Source organism: Lathamus discolor, chromosome 1, assembly GCF_037157495.1.
Source record: "Lathamus discolor isolate bLatDis1 chromosome 1, bLatDis1.hap1, whole genome shotgun sequence".
In the NCBI taxonomy this organism is placed as follows: domain Eukaryota; kingdom Metazoa; phylum Chordata; class Aves; order Psittaciformes; family Psittacidae; genus Lathamus; species Lathamus discolor.
Genome location: NC_088884.1, coordinates 83,079,098 through 83,098,710, shown reverse-complemented (window position 1 = coordinate 83,098,710; position 19,613 = coordinate 83,079,098). Strand labels below are relative to the sequence as shown.

Here is a 19,613-nt window from a genome sequence, read left to right as displayed (position 1 = left end):
AAAAATTACAGTAGCATGAAAACCATAAGGGCTATTTGGTAGCAGAAATAAGACAAGGTAATAGTATAAGGGAAAATGAGCGTTAGATTTCGCTCCTAGTCCCAGATCTATTGGCTTCCGGAAAGTTTCCTTGGATGCACTGAGAAGCCACTTAAAGAGGAAGGTAGAAGGTTTCCAGCTGAAACAGTCAAGTACTCCAAATTAGCATTAGTGTCAAAATTTTAGATGATCAGTTCTAAACATTTGGAAATTATTCAAACTTGCATACCTCTTTCTCTTAATAACAAAGCAAGACAGCAATTTCCCACTCTTTCTGGTTAACATGAGTAGAATTGAGAAGCAATTCTTAACTGTCTTCCCACATGTCCCTATTTATAACTTTCAGCTCTGCTTTCCCTTTCTCATGCCCTCTATCTCGCACATAATTAGTTAGAAGCAATTATTGGGAAACTGAACTGTTACACATGCTATATAGATAGCTTGTTCTGTCTTTTTCACTTACAGGAAGACAACTGTGCCTGTGCTACATAAAACTGTTCAACAAGGAGTTATACTTAACTTTAAAGCATTGTTAAATCTGTGAAGAGACAAAAATAAAAACTTGAGGCATGCATTTTCTAATACAGACAATTGTTAACACTCTGAACTTGGAGCAATGAAAAAACCTCAAGACCCTCACTGCAGAAATCAAATGCTTGCCAGTGGTTCCCTAGAACACAATATATAGTATTTCCAGATGTACACTAATAGGAAAAGAACCTGGAAAATTTTACAAGAGTTATGTATCCCAAGAGTTAAAATATGGGCCAAGGATGTCCAATATTTCCCTTCCAGTGACATGTGATACACAGAGAAGGGGAATAGCTGTATTGTTTTTAAGAATTTTGATTAATGCTCATATGAGCTTAACCAGTTGGTATAATCCTTTCTGACCACATGAGGCTGCATCAAATGGATGACTAAGAAGAAGAAAGAGGAAATGGAACAGTGGCCAGAAATAAGACACCCTGTGTGTAAACAATTTCAACAGTAGTTGAGAAGAACAGAGAAGCAACTCACTGTGCTATTCATGGATGTTAGATAAAGTTATACAGATGGTTTAAAAGGCCAAGGGCCTAATATCATAAAAACACTTAACACAGAAGAGTTCCGGGGCAACCCAGGCTTTGCCCTGAGAAAGTATAAACAAAATAAGACAGGCCAAACAAAATGTGGAGAAGAGGGAAACACAGTGCCAAGAAAGTATCTGAGGCGATGAATGGTAAGCTTAATGTTAATTCCATATTTCAAGTCTGTAGGTTTAACATAAATTACACAGGATGGAAAAAGAGCAAATGGTGGAATATATTCAGAACAACTAGCTAAGGCAAAAGAAATAAAATAATTAAGAGATCTCAGTCACTGAAAAATGAAACTGATGAGAAAATAATTCAAAAGAAGCCAAAAATGCTCATAAGCAATAAAATCTTTCCCCTACACTTCAATTATATCTGCCCATACGTACCAGCAGATAGTACTTAACCAGATTCTTGGACAAGGTGAAAATTCGTACAGCACAAATGGGAATGATCCTGTTCATTTTTTTAACACAAGGATAACAGTTACTTCCCAATTATACAAAAGACTGAGGGTTCAACACTCAAACTACCTACTCAGCTGAGGCACCAAAGCATGTAAATCGACTAATCTGGATGCTTAGCAGAAACGGCCCATTTTGTTTCTTAATCATAGAGCAGACATACTATGCTTCCTATATCTTTTCAGGAGTGCTGTGTAAGAAAGCTATGCAAAATATCCAATAATGTAGAGGTGTTACAGGTTTGACATAAAAAGGTCTTCCATCTGACCAGCCTCAAACTGTTTTGTGTCTTAGGTAAAGGCAAACAGAAGTTCTGAATTGCACTTTGTATTCAATTATAGTGTAAGAAAACCCTTTCAGATTACTTGTAGCCTTTGTTCAATTATAACGTAATCAAGATGTTTGCAGATTTGGAATACAATAAACAGTGAAGTAAAATACCAACATTTTCAAAGATTGTAAATATAAATACATCATGCCCAGGAAGCTGGAAGAATACAGTATTACCACTAAATCATTAAAAATTGTGTACTTATTCTCTCTCATGTATCACAAATATGCTTTTTGTTATCCCATTGTCTTAATGCAATTTGAGTGTATGCTTTGCTTTTCAATAGAATTCTTTTCCTCAAAGCAGACAAGCAGGTTGAGAGGCTGTTGGTGGCCTTTATTCTAAAATTCTAGTCTCAAACTAAGGTCCTAATTTTAAATCTGCAGATCTTTCTTATTAAAAAAAAACTCTCACCGCAACAGCCTGTGTCCTCTAAGAAGAGAACCAACCCTTAAAGAAACATTACATTACTACTAGAGGTGGATCCAAAAGGCAGAAGATCTCAAAAAAGGATAGAAATACAGCCTTTGGTTACATCTCCTTTCATTTCCAGTATTCCTCCCAGATGCCTCCAATTAATGAAACCTATTCTCTTCCTCTGGCTATCCCACTCCTTTCTCACTCCCATTTCCCCATGTATTCACAGAATACTCTGAATTATGTATACCTAATTTGCTCAGAAGATCCATAATTCAGATGTGGGTCCTTTTTTTTATGTGCAAAAACTGTCAGACAAACAAAGATCCAAAACTTACTTCTCATTCCAGTCAATCAGGAAAAAGAAAGATCTTTTAACTGGTATATTTTTGCGTATCTTCACTTGGCATATTGTCTTTCCAGCATAAGTTAGTGAACAAGAAAAAGAGAAAACTTTGTAGCTGCAAAAAGGAAAAAGGAAAGGAAAAATAAAGATTAATTGCAATGTACCATGTAAATGCAATGCACAATAAATCTGGGGCTAAGTACTCGGAACCCTGGGAAGATCTATCCTTACATGAAAAAGGAATTAAAGTAATAAATCCCATATTAATGGGGGTCTGCATGTGTTTACTTTGGCTTGAATGGTTTGGTTTTTTTTTATATTCAGAGTTCAAGAAAAGAACTGAAGACACCTAGATTCTGTTCCATGTTTTTGTAGTTAAGACTAATTTGTTTTTCATTATTACAGTCAAAGGATGTTTGGACAGAAGTTTTGAAGTGTTACAACTTCAAATACAACCTCAGTCAACAGTTAATTTATTTATACTTAAATTTTCCGATCTGTAAAAAAACAGGTTAGTACTCAAGGGATCCTACACATTGATTGCAGCAGAAGCATCAAAGCCTTCTGTGTTGGCATTCTTCAAATACTTTACTAACTTCGTTCACATGCATATTTAACTGACTACCTTCATACTGTAATTTGGGTCTGGAGCTATCTGTTAGTTTCATATTCTTGTTATTGAAATGTTATAAAATTTTAGTCAAACAGAGGAATAGGATATTATTAATTATCTTAATTAGCCTTGCAACTTCCAGATCTTCCTGCCACTCTCAGCTTTAGACCACTTTGCATACAGGAATGATTAACAAACTCAAATTTGAACAGGAAATTTTAAGCACTTGCAGACTGAAGGCGTCTAGCTTTGTCTTAGTTACACTAATGATGATTGATCTCTTCCAGAAGAGATCTCTTAAATATAGCATCTTTCCTCAAGAGTATAAGCATTACAAACAGTTGGAGGATAGTGCAGGAAATAATAAGTTTTAACACAATCAAATGATTAATCATTGCTGTTTAAACAGAAGTATTAATACACAAAATACACACATAACTTGTATATATCCTGACTTATACAATGCTTCAGTTGCCTGGAGTTAAAAAGGTTGTTAAGAGTGCATGCACTTCAACCTGTTTTAGGTTTTGTAGAGCATTTTGCATAGGTAGTCTCCCTGTGAATTCAAAGGCATGACTCTATAGTCTTGTCCCAAAAAATCACTTCTTATCACCCAGATGCAGATAGGAATTTGCTTTTAGGGGGCTGTAGAAAAAAATACAGCCAAACGCCAAGCTAGGAACATCATGCAATTGGCAGCAAATAAGGCACATGTGCTTGGGATTTAAATCAGATAAACCAACAAACTGATAAAAGAAACAAGAAGGAATAAAATACAATAAACAAAGAAAAGTAATCAGTTTTGCAAAATTATTCTGCGCTTGTAAGGTCTGTACCTATCTTTCACAAGGACAGTAAGACAGGAATAAGAAACTGAGAGCATAAATATGAAAACTGACAAAAAAACAATCCACAAAGGGGAACTTGAGATGGATTTGACAGGACACCAGCATGACTCTGTAAAATGTATGACAATGCACTCTCCCTTGCCCCAAATGATTAAAAGAAAGCCATTTATCACATAATGGTATGTGTAGAAAAAAAAACCCAATGAGTCAGACAGTGAGGGATGTCAAAATTCTAACACTCATAATACATATATATATGCAGGAATATATATTAAAAATATATATTACAAATAGCACAAAGATCATTAAACGTGACCTTCAGGAAAGGGAAAATGAGAGCTGTGACATAGCCAGCATGAATTCATGCAGTGTAGTAATAAGAACAGGGAGCAGGCATGTGAACGAGGCTAGTAGAGTATTTGGGGAAAGCAGGTGTCCGAGCAGCAGTCCATGTTAAGAAGCCCATGCTAGCTATGAATATTGGAATGGCTGGAAAGGGAAATTAAGGAGGAAGGCAGATTCTTATTTCTACATACTCGAACACAGCATTCAAGTCATCAGTGGCCCTTAGGCCATATGTAATTTCACATTTTTCTGGTAAAACATAAAATGCAGTGGGAATGGTTTAACCATCTGAAAATCAGCATAGTGATCATAGTCCTGTATTTATTATCTTAAGTAATGAAAATTCTCTCAGATTTTTATTAAACTGCTAGTTACATCTGATGCTGTACACTCTCTTGCTCACTGACTAATACACCCACTTCCTCAGCCTCTAACATTAATATAGGAGTATCACCAAAGCAACAGATGTAGTCTAGTATATGTGAAAAATATGTGATCTAAGAGACAACACCTCTTCTTGTGAACACTTGCTGGATCTCTTCCTACCTGTTCACCCAGGCTTCTGGGATGTTATGGGCAGCATATACAGTGAAGCTGAGCTGGGAATCAAGGCTGATGTCTGCACATGAAAGGCTTTTAGGTATGCTGGAAAGCTGGAAATTTGCGTCAAAGCTGCTGCTGTAAACGTGGATGAGACAAGAGATGGCAATGGAGAGCTCAGTCAATGCAGCCTTTATTAATGCTGAGAGGAGAGAAAGAAACAAAGGTTAGCAACAGGTCATTTATAAAGAATCATATTTATCTTAAACCATCAGTTATAGCTCTGAAATGCTTCCTAATAAAATTTAATTAAAATATACATAACCTACCAACTGAAGCCAATTAGCCACCTGTGCTTCTCAAACCAGCCTTAGCTCATTTCTGGTGTATCATTAACAGTCTTTCACCACAGTGCTTTCAAATTAAGGTATTTTCAAAGTAAGCATTTTAAACTACAGCAAATTAGTGTGTGCCTCAGATATGCCATTTTAGTGTGCTAAATTTTGTGCTGGAAGGATTTTTGTTATATACGTATTTTGTAGTTTCAGCAGCTAAGTAGCTACTTAGTTCAAGGGAGCTGGCAACAACGCAGTAGATCAGAGAAAAGGCAGTGGTTAGATTTTAAGACTATAAAGCTGTTGCAACTGTATGCAAACAAGTCATAAAATATATACAGTAGCATCCACAATAAGATATAGTCAGCATTCAGATGGTCATAGATTGGTGATAACATTATGCAACAATGGACACTGAAATACATATCTGTATGGATATATGTGAAATGCAGGCTGTACCCTCATTCATATCACACTTTTACTCATGATATTTCCTCTTGTTTCAGTTCTGCAGTGCTCTTTTTCTGTAATTACTGGCTTTTATCCATCTTGCCTCTCTCTGTGTTTTTGGAGCAGCTAGGGATTGCCTGATCGCCAGAATAAGTTAAAATCCCCAGCCCCGGCAGCCTCCATCAAGTAAAGAGAGCATGTGCAAGCGCTCATTTCTCAGGCAAGGGACAAGTTGAGAGAGAGAGTGTAAGAGTACATTGTATCATTCTAGGATCAGGATGATTTGTCTTCAAAGAGGACTACCCCAAATTCTCCTTTTCCCACACTTCTAACTCAGGGATTTCACTATGATCAAGAACATACTCTCCTCCTGTTATAGTTCCTGACACACTCTCTTAAGCTTGTCTGGCCACTGTATTACGTAGCCACCTACCATCAATCTAATAGTGTCTACAGGGGAAAAAAAAAAAAGAATCAATTCCCAGGAACAGGAAGCCTGAGACTTACATTAGATCGTTATACTCAGGATAGGTGCAGGAATCCTGCCTGACATCAGATAGAGATACCACAATTCACTGGATTTAGCTGTGTCAGTTTCCTGACAGATGTGTCTCCAAAAAAAAAACATATCCTAGCTCTGGAATTTTATTTCCCTTCTTTGATACCTTCTGCCTTAGAACTAGAGTCACAAAACACACTGCAAACAGTGCAAAGGAATTATGTTAGTCTTTGATTTATAACAGACAAATTTTAACTATGTAACAATGGAGATATACATAAAATTAAAACCGTCTGACATATATTAGGGTTTGCTACTGGAAATACTGACAGCAAAATATTACAACCATGAGAGACTGGCTACAACCTTATAGTGTTGTAATCTTCTTCCACATTTCTTCCTTGTGAAGGTGGTGAGGTGCTGGCACAGGTTGCCCAGAGAAGTTGTGGATGCCCCATCCCTGGCAGTGTTCCAGGCCAGGCCGGATGGGGCTTTGAGCAACCTGGTCAAACGGAAGGTGTCCCTTGGCATGGCAGTGGCTTGGAACTAGGTGGCCTTTAAGGTCCCTTCCAACCCAAACCATTGTATGAGTCTATAACATGAAAACTGAATCATTTTAGAGATTTAGCAGGGTTAAGAAAACTCAATCCTGTTATTCTCTGTGTCTACTTTATTTTAATCATCTTTTTATCTGTTCTCTTTAGTATTTTCTCTATTCATTATCCTCCACCATAATTGTTTTGAATAAGCCTTTTGTTCGAATTTCTCCCCCAGAATACCATTTTATTCTCACACCCAGTTCTCTTGGACATGTAATAACTTAGAACCTTCCAAACAAAATGCTTAATTTGCACTGAATTCTTTTATATTCCAAGAAATTACCTGTGGTCATATGCATAAAACCTTCTTAAGAGGTCCAGAAGAGCACATTAATGAACTATTATTTGAACCAGTATTTCTACTTTATCTGAAAAGTACTATGCTACTTAGCAGACTTCCTGGCTCCAATTTGTTCAAAGTGGCAGACAGGTAGATGTAGTGTAATAGCAAACCCCTTATTTATACAAATTGGTCTACTGAATCCAAAGACTGCTGAGTGGAACCTGCTCAGCATTTTCTCCAAAAGAGATTGAAGTGTAGTTCAGAATCTGTGTAAACGTTGGAACATACACTTTCGCCACAAGCACTTTTTACACAATCTGTGCTCTAGGCTGAAAGGTAATGTTTCAAATTTTGGCTCCGAAAAAGAGGAAATGTATTATATTTCAGATAAGCCACAGAAAGGAATCCCACAAATTCTGCCTCAATTATTTATAACATGCTTCAGTGTATCAGTGGTGAGGTGAAAAAAAGTTTCCTGGGTGTCAGGGACCTGCACACCCAACAAGATATATGTGGCTAGATGAGGCAAGGTTAAGTCTTCACTTAGTTGTAAGACAAGGTCCATGAGACTCGCTGCTGAAGGGAGCCTGGAAATGTTCTTTTTTTCCCCTCTTAAATTTCAGCCTTTCCCTTGTGGGCCTGCAGGGTTTGTGCCTGACTGCAGAAATGGAGCTAGTTTGGAAGCAGAGCCTGGGAGTTACAAGCTGTTCCTTTCATTACAATGGCAGGGATGAAGACAGCAGTGGAGCAATCAGTTCAGCTGTCAGAAAAGGGAGATAAATGAAACTTCAGCATTATTTATCAAATTATTAGGAGGTTCAAAATGAACATATTCTCAGGAACAGAGTTCCTTAGGTGTAAGCAAACATCCAAGTATGACCTGGACTGCAGCTGCAGGATTTTTCACTATGTTTATTTTCTTGTCAGCTCTCATTTTAGAAACACTTTTTGGTTTCTGTGCCAGTGAGCCCTTCCGCATCCTTCCACCCCCCATTCACTCATTAAGCCCAGTAGCAATTAACTAAATTAGAGACAAACATCTTGGGTAGTCTGTAAATGTCCATTACTCACAAAAGTTGGTCAGCATCTTTTAGCTGCATTTTTATGAGCTGCTGAATAGGATTTGGCATGCTAAAATTATATTGCCCATTCATGAAGCTAGAGAACTTTACTGCTTTTTATGATGTTTATGTTTAATAAATCTTAGATGAGAAAGGACTACAGTGTTTGACTGATTTACACAGCACAGGCTAGGGACTTCCTACAGCAGATTCACATCTTCAGCTATGCCAGAGTTTATTTTCTAGAAAGGTGTCCCAGTCATAGCCAATATCTAGGAGACAATGAATACACCATAAAGTGAATTGTGACCAAGTTTAACAATCTCACAACTCAAACCTCCTGATTTATTTCTGGTGTGAAATTATTTGGTATCACCTTTTCACCAAAGGTGAGAAGAAATGAGACCAAGGGAAGTGAACTTTAACCACAGCTGCCAGATACGCTTATTTCTGACACATGTTCCTTGTAAACAAAGTCTGAAGGAATAAATTTAATTCCTGGCGAGAAATAGAACAATCCACATCATTCCTGAAAGAATCAATGAATGCAGGTACCTTCAAGATTTAGTAAGGAACATACTATTGTATTCCTTATAGAAAATAATTTGTTTTATTTTTCCTCAGTTGAGTATTGAGTATTACAATTCATATGCCGTTTTAGTGCAAGACCTTCCAACAGAGTAGGTACTTTGCTGTTATTGCACTTGCAGATGATGCAAATTCAATACATACTGAACATGCCCTCTCTGACTCTGTATGCACATTTTCTCTGGGTAAAACATGACAAATATCTGGTTGAACAGAATTTGGAATGAAGTCTTAAGGCCATTTTGACAACTATTTGGGAGAACAGGAGCCTTATATTGCTCTTTCCCACTTTTTTTTCAGGGAGATGAAAACCAGCAAGATCCTAAATACAGTTTAGGTTATACACACACACACTCCGCCCCATAAGAAAAACCTTGAGATTTAGGTAAGGTGCTAAGCAGCATTAATTAGAACATTATTATAAGAAAGAAAAAGCAAAACATGAAAAGGTTGTAATGCAAATGCTGATCAGATGTGGTTTCCAAGACCAATATTTACCATATTGTTTCTTCCTACTAATGGAAGAATCCTATGAATTATCCCTTGAAGGACACTTAAAAATCTCCTGCTGTCCTAGCATCAAAAATGTCTCTGCTGCTGTATGCTTTATGAGGCCTTGATAACTTCTAATATTTCTTTTTTGAGAACCACTGAGGTTGCAGTTATTTAAAAATTGGTCTTGGTTAAAAAATGCCGCTGGCTTTCAGAACGTTACAGGATGTGACACAGCAACAAGTTAGAGGTAAAAAGCCATGCTCAGATGTGAAAGCAATGCAGAAGACATGGTTAAACGCAATCTCTAAAACACTCTTGACATTTTTCCATACCCTGAAACAAAAAGTGTTTTTTTCCAAACCAAAACCATAATGGCTTTGTGCTAGGAAAAGAAATAAGTGGAGTTTTCAATTTTATACACAAAAATTTTCAAAAAGCCTTCCATTATTTCCCCATCCTTTAAAAAAAAAAAAAAACAAAAAAAAAAAACACCAACAGTCTGTGGTGGATATTTTTATGATCAGGTCTAGAAGCAACTACCAAATTGCAAGCACAATTAGTGAACCTTTAGAGCTTAAATCTAACGCTGACTTCATTAAATGTATCATCATCAAGGCAACAGATTTCTGTATTCACTCAAAAAAGATAGTAAGTCCAGCAATTCAGCTGGACCAGGCTGCTGATTCACTAACATCAGTTTGTGGTGCATTCTAGACTTTCTGGGATGGGTCCCAGAGAACTACGGATCAAATTCCAAAAGCTGATTATGTCTGATCCAGTGAAATCCCTGCCTGAAGCAGAAAGGTTGTAGACATTGTATAAACATTAATTCATCAGCTTTTGAGAAACACGCATGGACTCAGTTTTGTATCCACTTGCAGCACGCGTTTTCACACTCTGGATTGAAGCAAATTCCAAGGCTAAATCTCTATTAACATGAATAATCTTTATTTTCTGGGAACACTTGATGATGCAGGAAGGTGTTACTGTCTAGAAAGGCCCATTGTTCCTCACATTTAAAAAGAAATAAAACCATCCTTTGAGTACTACAACATTAGTGTAATCTAAGGACTTCATACAGAGGAAAAGTACATGATCCAGACTTAGCCATAAATGGATAAGCACTGTTCTATTTGCAGCAATGGAATAATTTGGTCTACAGAAGTAAAACTTAACAGAGCCAGTTACTGCAACACTAAATCAAGGCTAGATATTTTGAATAGAGACTTTGACTTGCTTAGTCCATGGTGAATGACTAATATTAAACCTCTGATAACCTCTTATTAAAAAGAAAGATCAAGGCAGCTTCTAAACAGATTACTGAGTAAGGCTTTAATTTTAATAGCATTCTTTTTTATGGTAGAGAAGCTAAAATGAAGAAAACCGAAACTCTTTTATGATACTCAGGGTGGAGTAAGATACCTGGTGGAGGAAGAAGAGAGGAAAAATAAATTATTAGTTGGAGTAACTGATTGCTGCTCTTGCTGTTCAAATTCTATCCTGTTTTCTCAAAGATAAACACAAGAGACAGAAAAGAACAGTACAAAAGGGAAATACAGTCTGTCTCCTCCTTGGCTGTCAATGCTGACTTCATTTGCAACTGTGCTGCTAGAGAAAGCAAAGCACATAGACTTTTAGCTTCCCAGAGACCTGGAAAAAATTACCAGCACTGAGCTAAGGTAGTGATTTTACTTTACTTTTTGTGTCTCTGGCCTGCAAAGTTTTGCATGCCTGCAAAGTTTTGCATGCCTGCAGTTATAGTCAGCTAACCACACTGAAGTACACCTCTTGAGGATCAGGCCTAAGCTCCAGCAGATCAGATTTAGTCATTACTCTCAGGCTTTTATTTTATCAGACATGCTCTTAACACCAGCTTTGATATGACAGCTAGACTTCTTAGCCTAACTTAAAATATTTTGCTTGCTTTTAGAAGCTTAATAGGTGCAAATATAAGGAATGTAGTATGTTAAAACATATATGAAATGTATCATCAATGCACGTGAGAGGTCAAATTGAAATTTGGTTACCTTGGACAGCTTTGAATGTAGGCTTCCCCACAGAATCACTAATGGCCTGGCAAGTTTTGACTTGCAGTCAAAAAGTTGAAGAGTCTAACATTATGTTACCAAAAGGATTCTGCAATTATTATGAAATTAGGGTGTGCCGAGAACAAACAGAAGCATCACACTTCACAGCTGAAGTTTTCCTGTTATATATAAATAGGTAAAGAGAAATACAGAGGTAAAGCATCAGATTCCTTTACTGTTATTCAATAATTCAGATATTCATTGAGGAAGCTGCTGATACAATCAAGTCCAAATCCGGAAATCTCTTTAAGTAGAGGAATGCTTTAGATCCTTTCCAGACAGGTTATCTGAACACTGTGCAGGGGAACATGTTTCTAATGTAGATGTTGAGTAGTAACTATTAATTCTTTTCATCTTCAACAACTAGTTGTCTTTAAGAGTGTTAAAAAATTTTAGTGGGATAAATTACTATATCCATGGGAGAAGAATCATACAAACTGTATTTACTTTCTCCTCCCTTCTGCACCTGCATATTCTCCCCCCACTCTCCCAGCCTTCCAGCTGCTTAGCTTTTCCTAGCAGCTCACAGATATAATTGCTGCTTCTCTGTTTGCTGTTCATGAAGTTGAATAATGGTGAAACAACAAGCCTGGCATTTGGAATCCTGCATTTCAACCACCTCTGCGTTGGAGACTACTGCAGTCTTTGTGGTTGGTTCACCTTTTTGCCTCTCTGAGCACACTGCAATCAACAAAAGAAGACAAATAAAAAAGAGGGGGGAAGAAAAGCATCTCAGAGGCCACTTTTTTCCTCAAACCAGAGACAGACCACCTTTCCACAGCACACCCCAGCCACTCCAATGTTCAGATGGGAGGCCCTTTGAAAACATCTGCATAGCATCCCCAGCTCCTGTCACAAGCCAGCCACAGAGGGGCAGAGCAAGACCCATGCCCCAGCGTGGCCATCCCCGGCGGGAACCCAACACAGGCATCCACCACAGAACAGTCTCCTGCACACCCATCAGCCTGTGAGGTGCACCACAGTAATGCTAACAGTACTGGGCATCAACCAATGAGTCTAAGCCAATTTTATCTGAGGAATTAAGTACAGCAGCATCTATTATTTTGTCCATTACTGTTAAACTACTTATGACAGTGTATCACCTAAACCAACACACTATTTACACAAAAGAAGCAAAGAACTAAAGATTAAGGAGGGAAGAATGAAAGTTATTGGAGCTGAGTAGAAAAGCCATACACAAAAATAATTTCTTTAGGCTTTCATGAAGTTCCTTATTTTCCCTTTTCTCTGCAGAAAAAGTTGTTATTGAGAACCACTGCTATGACCATCACTGACTGCAATCAGTTCTTTCACTCTACTACTTGTTCTTTGTATTTGAATCTCCAGATTAGTTTTAGGAAATGTTATGTTTCATTTATATTTTTAGATCACTTAAAATTTAACTTGTCATGATTACCTTATAATACAACTAAATTTGTAAACATCTACAATTCACTAATACAAACAAACAACACAAGCAAAATGCGTTTTCTGATGGTACATCTTGAATTAACATATTTTAAAAATAACACTTTACCTTTTTCTGCTTTTTCCACACTTTGAAGTGAATCCTACAAAGACAAAACCAAAGGGGAAAAGCAATCAGTTACTTCAGAAAAGACCAAATAGCAGTTACATTAGTTTTAGTGGTACTCATGGAAAATAAGGTGAGAAAGGGCAAGGATGTATCCTAATGTTATGATTACAGAAGACATGGCTGGGATTCAGAATACCAAGGCCTGCTTTCTCTAGCTTTTCCAGCTGCTTCCTCTATCATCTCAGATAAGTCACTCAGGACCTGATTTCTGACAGTATTTAGGCATATCAAGATACAAAGAAGCACTTTTCAACATCTGAGGTGCATACACATTTTCAGCCTCGCATTGGTATAACAGAGATAAGAATACCCTCTCTATCCCTTTACATACCTTCCATACTCAGACACAACCACACTGAGCAGGCAGAGCCCCAGCATCCTTTCAAAGCTGAAGTGGCCTACATTTCACCTATGCTCCTGTGCCAAATCAGCAAAAATAGCTATGCTATATAAAAACCTTTGAGCAAGCAGCTAACTAGAGATGGCTACAGGAAATATTAGGTGCAGGGATTTAGAAGGTGTTTATACCTTGGTGCCTAAACACACCTCTTGATGTCTAACATTAATTCAGCATCTGGATTCCCACTTCATATCCCACTGCTGTCAGCAAGAACTGCTGGGTGCTTACGACTGCTGAAAGGTCAGGCCATTTCTTTACACAGAACTGACCAGCCTAATTAAACTTCTTTTTTCTCTTGTTTTTAAAAAGCTGCCATGTTAAGTCCCCAAGTACAATAACTATCATCAATCAGACCTTGCTCCAGGCTTCTCAGACACTGGGCAAATTTACATATTGTTACACTGCCTGTGCCTCCCCACGCACACAGGAAAGAACATCATGTAGGTACCTTGGAATATCTACTGGCAGGATGGGTGGCACCTGCACCCCTGGGTCAGAGGTGGGACCCAGCCTCTGGAAAAAGGGCAAAAGCAGGCAACCAGCTTCCCTGGCTGCTCAGGCTGCCCTGTCTTTGCCTGGCTCTGACATCACACTCACATGTGCCAAGGTGACACAGAAATAAGTTACTGAGGTGCAAATCTTGACCAGAGAGACTGTCAAGTTAATTCTGGGTTTCAATATCTCCTGTGGCTTGCACTGATTGAGCCACTATCCCTGTAAGGTTTGTTATCCTTTACAGTCACTAATCCCTTTGCAGCAGGTTAAGAATGCTTCATGTTACTACATAGGTATTCAGCAAGATGCTTCACAAATTACAGTGCACGCAGAGGTGACATAAGAAGTACAATGCTGGATGTACATTTTCCCTCCAGTACCCAGCTTGGAGCTGCCAGCATTTGTCTGGTAAATATAAAGAGAAGTCAAATGCTTACTTGAGGGCGAAAAAGCAACATCCATGCCGAGAAATATGTTTTCACAATCCTTATAATGCTGTGAGACAAATGGGAACAGAGACCTTTGTTCAATACTCTCAAATTTTGGAAAGTAAACAACCTTTTGGAACAGTACTTATAATTTCAACATAGTGTAGCCCATTTAATATATAGTGGATTAGAGCCTGTTCTGGCAGGATTTGATCTCCTAGGACTTTCTGTGAGCTGCTGTAAGAAAGGAAGGGATAAAAAAAAAGAAAGAAAGAAATGAAAAACATTATTGTGCAAGCAGGCCCAGAGTTTCCCCTGAACAGATTTTAAAATCCCAAGTTTAGCTTGGTTAGAGTCTGAATGAATCACATTTATAAAGAGATGCAATCAGTTAAGAAGACAGTATCACTGGTGCCCAGCTTCTTTCGTCATCTTTTAACCATGTTACAGGAATGTACAGTACTGGCACTGAAAAGGCAGTAAGGAGGTAATAGGAACAGTTTAATTAAACACAGAAGATTGGAAGTAAGTTTCTCTGGTTTTCTTTTTTTTTTTTTTTTTTTCTTTCCTCATAAAAGCAGAATTAAATAGAAACACATGGAGATTTTTTAAATCATGAGAGCATACACAAACATATTCTGGCACCCTATGAAATTTACATTGGGTGGAGTAAGCAGTAGTTTCCTTAAGGCATCACGTGCACATGGAGCTTGCCAAATGGATGCATTAAAAGGTATTCCACGCAAAACCACACCACACGGTACACTAAAGCATCAGGAAACCATGGTAAAAAAGCAATTTGAACATTTTTTTCTGGCATTTTTCTCGTACCTGATGCATAATGCTGCAGGCATTTGAGATGTAGCCTCAAACAATTCATTCACTTGTGGTGCAAGTTACCTGCTTGAATGAAAAAAGCCTCTCTTCTGCCTAACAAAAAGTCTTGGGGTACTATGCTGTTGAACATAACAGAAACCATTCAAGCAGACTGACAAGATATGTTAATATTGTCGGATTTAATAATTTTGTAAGAATTCCCGTAAAATTCCCTTACACTTCAGGTATGAGTTGAACTCAAAAAAGGCTTGGAGAAGTTGGTACTCCATCAAACATCCAACTGCTGAGTACTAATTTTGGCTACATATGTTGATACAGACAGGAGAGGGTTTTTTTGTATAAATACTGATAAATAAAATCTGATTTGCTGTATTTATATACTATTCTGTAATTAAGGCAGTTACATATAATGTTTAACCTCTATTTTCACAAAATGAAACAGCACTTGAGTTACAGAACTTGAAGAAATATATTTTCCTGCTTTTATGTTATGGCTTAGTTGCTGCTGAGAAATATGAAGTTCTTTTTAAAATCAAAACTGAATTTCTTTTAGATTGCTGAAGTCTAATCAACTGTCCTAGCACTTGTTTCTCAAATGAGTAAAAACCAAGAAGCAGCAGCCACAGGGCTTGCTAATGCAGGAACAGTTGGACTTTATATATATATATATATATATATATATATATACACATATATAAATTTTTTTTTCTCTTCTCCATTTGTTTGAAGTCATTTGTTAGTTAAGTGTGATTCACCAAGGAGAGAGTAAGGGGGATAGGAGTGTCACTCAAGGTCACAGACAGCCTTTAGTGGAAGTCTTCAAGAGACAGACAACCAGTTCAGCTAACCAAGCCTGAAAAGAAATGTTAAGAGAAGAAAACCTCAACGTCTCAATAACTTAAAAACTTTGAAAAATAAGTAACAATCCAGACAGTCAGTAGTCTCCAAGAGAAATGTGGAGCAGCTTCTTATGTGAATATTAGTACAGAAAAATATTTTAAGACTAGTGATAAAATATTCAATCAGGGCAGACACTTTTCAACATTCAGAAGAGGGTATTCAAGAATAGTATCATTTTGCTCATTACAGATGAGCAAACACCATCATTATCATCATCACTTATATTTTTAGCCTCTAAAGATTACTGCCAGGACAGGCACTCTACTGTGCTGGAGACTGTACATACAGATAAGGAGAGGCATTCCTTGCTCTGCAGGGTTGATAATTCAAATAAGTAAAACAGGAAAAGGAAAGTGTACTTCCTCTGTGCAAGGAAGTACATGGAAGTTAGTTCAGCAAAACATGCATATATTGGAGACTATACAGTGGAGTTGGAAACTGGACACATGCTGAAGAATAAGCAATGGAAAGCTGGAAACAAGGAAGAGCTTTTTGCTGGTTGGTTTGTTTTTACAACAGGATGGATCAGGTGATAATTAAATTTTTTGCTTAGTACCAATCATTTCATATCTAAAATAAAAACAGTACTTGCATAACAGTGACTCAGAACAAGCAGAAGCAAATGTGAACATCAACAGAAACCTTAGGCTCAAAAAAGGTGACCTGTACTCTTTGGGTTTTATCCCATTATCTTATTCTTCATGGCATGACATGGGCTTTTCCGATGCTCAGGGTAGACCACATTAATAGGAACTGCTCTGTTTCTCTGCTGGAATTCAGAGATGATGCAGCTGAAAATGGACTCTGGGATACTCAGTAAATATAAGTCAGCCATAGGAAGCAGTTTACATGTTGGGTTCAGAGAACCGACAGGAAGACTCAAAGAGAAAATACACTAAATTCTTCTGGGCTCCCAAAGAAATCTTTTAACAATTTAATACCAACATATTTCTTTTGCTCAAATTCCTTCCTAAAGAAGATGTTGTTACTGTCTTCTGTATATTTTTACTAGGCCAAGTTCTATTTATCTCTTAAGAAAGATTCTGGGTTGACAAAATACTTTTCTCCAGGGGAAAATACTGATCTGCCTAACACCTCTCAGGACAGCCTGAGGTTTAACTGAAAAGCAGATCATGTGAATCCTTCGTTACTTCTTTTACCTCTTTCTCTACTGTATGTGCCCCCTAATATACAGGAATAACTTTTCTTAAATGGAGATATATTCATTTAAATCAACAACACGCCAGATAAAATGCATGCTCTCACAGACCCTTTTCTGCTGGAATTTACCCAGAACACTGACTTATGATAATTGATGCTGAAGTGGACATGAAAAGATTGAGGATGCTATAGCAACAAGATTTACAGTGAGTCATGACCTAGAATGGAACTAAGAGAAGGCACTTATGTGAATCAGCTGGTCAGCTCTGAGCAACAGTAACAACAAAACCTTAGAGCTATGTTGTTTCTTGCATCTTGATCCTTAACAATACTTGCCAAAATTCAGACAGGCAGCACCCATATAACTAATTCCAGAATGTCACAGCTGGTTCTGCCAAGGGCCATGCAGCAATGTCTGCTCCGTGATCTCTAGTGTCCTCTGTTCCAGAAACATGGTACAGGGATTTACTTACAACCCAGATTTGCAGAGACCTACACTGATGTTCTAGAGCTTATCTGCTTGGGTCCTGTACTTTACTTAGGTTGGAAACTATTACCCTAACCCTCCCACCTGAAAGAGGAATAAAGAGAGACTAAGAATGCAAAGATTTAAGAAAAGAGGTTTCCTGAGCATCGCTGGAGCCTCTTCAACTAACATACTGGTTTTTTTTGTGAGTCATTCACCTGTTAGAAATAATTTTGCCCCTGTAAGATAAGTATTTGATGGTTTGAACCTGTCAAGAGTAAGTGTATATGGATGACAATATATAATTTTTGCCATATATCATTCCTACAACACAAGAAATGTTACAAAAAGAATTATGCCAGCTTTCCTCAGTCTTACAATGTGGGACCTCAAACAGTGTATCAGGCAAAATGAAATAAATCCCACTTATCTAGCTAGACCTGTTTCTAATCAGCACTCACTAGTTACCTCAGTTAACACTAATTATCCCATTGTTCACTTTCCTGTCAGAAGCGTTCTTACACATATTAAAGCAAACAGCTAAAAAACCCCAATAAACAACCCAAAACCCAACAACCTAACAAAACAACTCAATAAAGAGAAAGAATACAAGTTTTATAAGTAGGTAACTGTCTGAGGAAGCAACCACTTTACCTAGTTTGGCATGTTTTTCTAAACAATATTTGGTGTGAGAGAGAATGAAAAGACAGAGGCCGTATAAGAAACGAAAAAAAAATAAAATAAAATAAAAAAAAAATCCTTAGTAACTTGTTGAACTTTTTCAAAAAGAATGAAGAGGAAATTTCACTAGGATGGGAAAGAATTAGTATGAGTTAAGGTTACACCAGACTAAATGCAAATGATTAATGGCTTGATTTTCAAATTTGCTGAGCACCTATATTTCCAAGATGCTGATTTCAGAAGAATTTTTGGGTGTTCAGAACTTCTGTAAATCAGGTCAGAGTGACTCGTCCAAGGTCATGCCAAAGTGGCTGATGACAAAACCAAGAACAGATACCCAAAGTGGTAGTTCATGACTATACAGAAACCCCTGAAAAATCCACCTCAGTGTTTTAAGAGTGAGTATTCCAGCTAAAATAAGGACTATATGATGCTGGTCCTTCTTTACATAAATAGTAGCACATTTCTATCTGTAATTAATATGATATTTATAGAAGCTTTTTTTTTTTTTTTATTGTTAACAACCTATGCTAAATTTATGAAGAGAATACTTCGAAATTGCATGATTTGGTAAACAGGTGCTGTGGCAAAGCAGAGATTTGTGTGTTTTGTGGGAATAAAAAAGAACAACCAAAGGAGCATTTCAGTTATAGTTAAACACAGCACAAGTCCTCTATTGCTCCTCTGTCACACATCTTTTTTGATAGAGCCTTTACCTAATGCTTGTCAGAGGGGAAATAAATGCATGCATACAGTAAGAAGGAAAATTCATACAATAAGACAGTAGAATGGCTTTGATCAATCATAAAATTAGCGATACCCGTTCGAGCTCCAGTTTTAAAGGAAAAAATATGACATCAACTTGCATCTTTTACCTGTGTTTTCACCAATGGCACTGCACGGAGTTTCTTGACTGCATCAGTAATGTCTTTGGTTTCCACAAAACAGAGGACACTGCAGATAGCTTTAGCTACTTCAATCACATTATCAATTTTATGCTGTTGACAACAAACAAAAGAGGGGTGGGGGGGGGAGGGGGAAGGCACACAGTAGACACATCCCATTTATCAGAAACACCTTAGTGTAAAGTTCATGCCAGTGAGTATGCAGAAAATTGCATCTGCTCATCCAAAATTCAAACACACCAGGCATTAGTCTGGCTACACTGAAATCGCTAGTGACCTAAGGATAACATACTTTTCATGAAAGTCCAATTATCTGCCACAAAGTGA

General features: G+C 37.5%; 1 protein-coding gene across 1 annotated transcript in view; it reads right to left on the bottom strand.

Annotated features, from left to right (window-relative positions):
• PIK3C2G (phosphatidylinositol-4-phosphate 3-kinase catalytic subunit type 2 gamma) overlaps window positions 1–19,613 on the bottom strand; it is a 215,197-nt gene that overhangs the window by 152,214 nt on the left and 43,370 nt on the right. The window contains exons 10-13 of the mRNA XM_065683405.1: window positions 19,257–19,379; window positions 12,954–12,987; window positions 5,026–5,221; window positions 2,666–2,788 (exon numbers count right to left, since the gene is read on the bottom strand). Of these exons, the coding sequence (XP_065539477.1) occupies window positions 2,666–2,788; window positions 5,026–5,221; window positions 12,954–12,987; window positions 19,257–19,379 (476 nt within the window). The remainder of the gene's footprint in view (window positions 1–2,665; window positions 2,789–5,025; window positions 5,222–12,953; window positions 12,988–19,256; window positions 19,380–19,613) is intronic.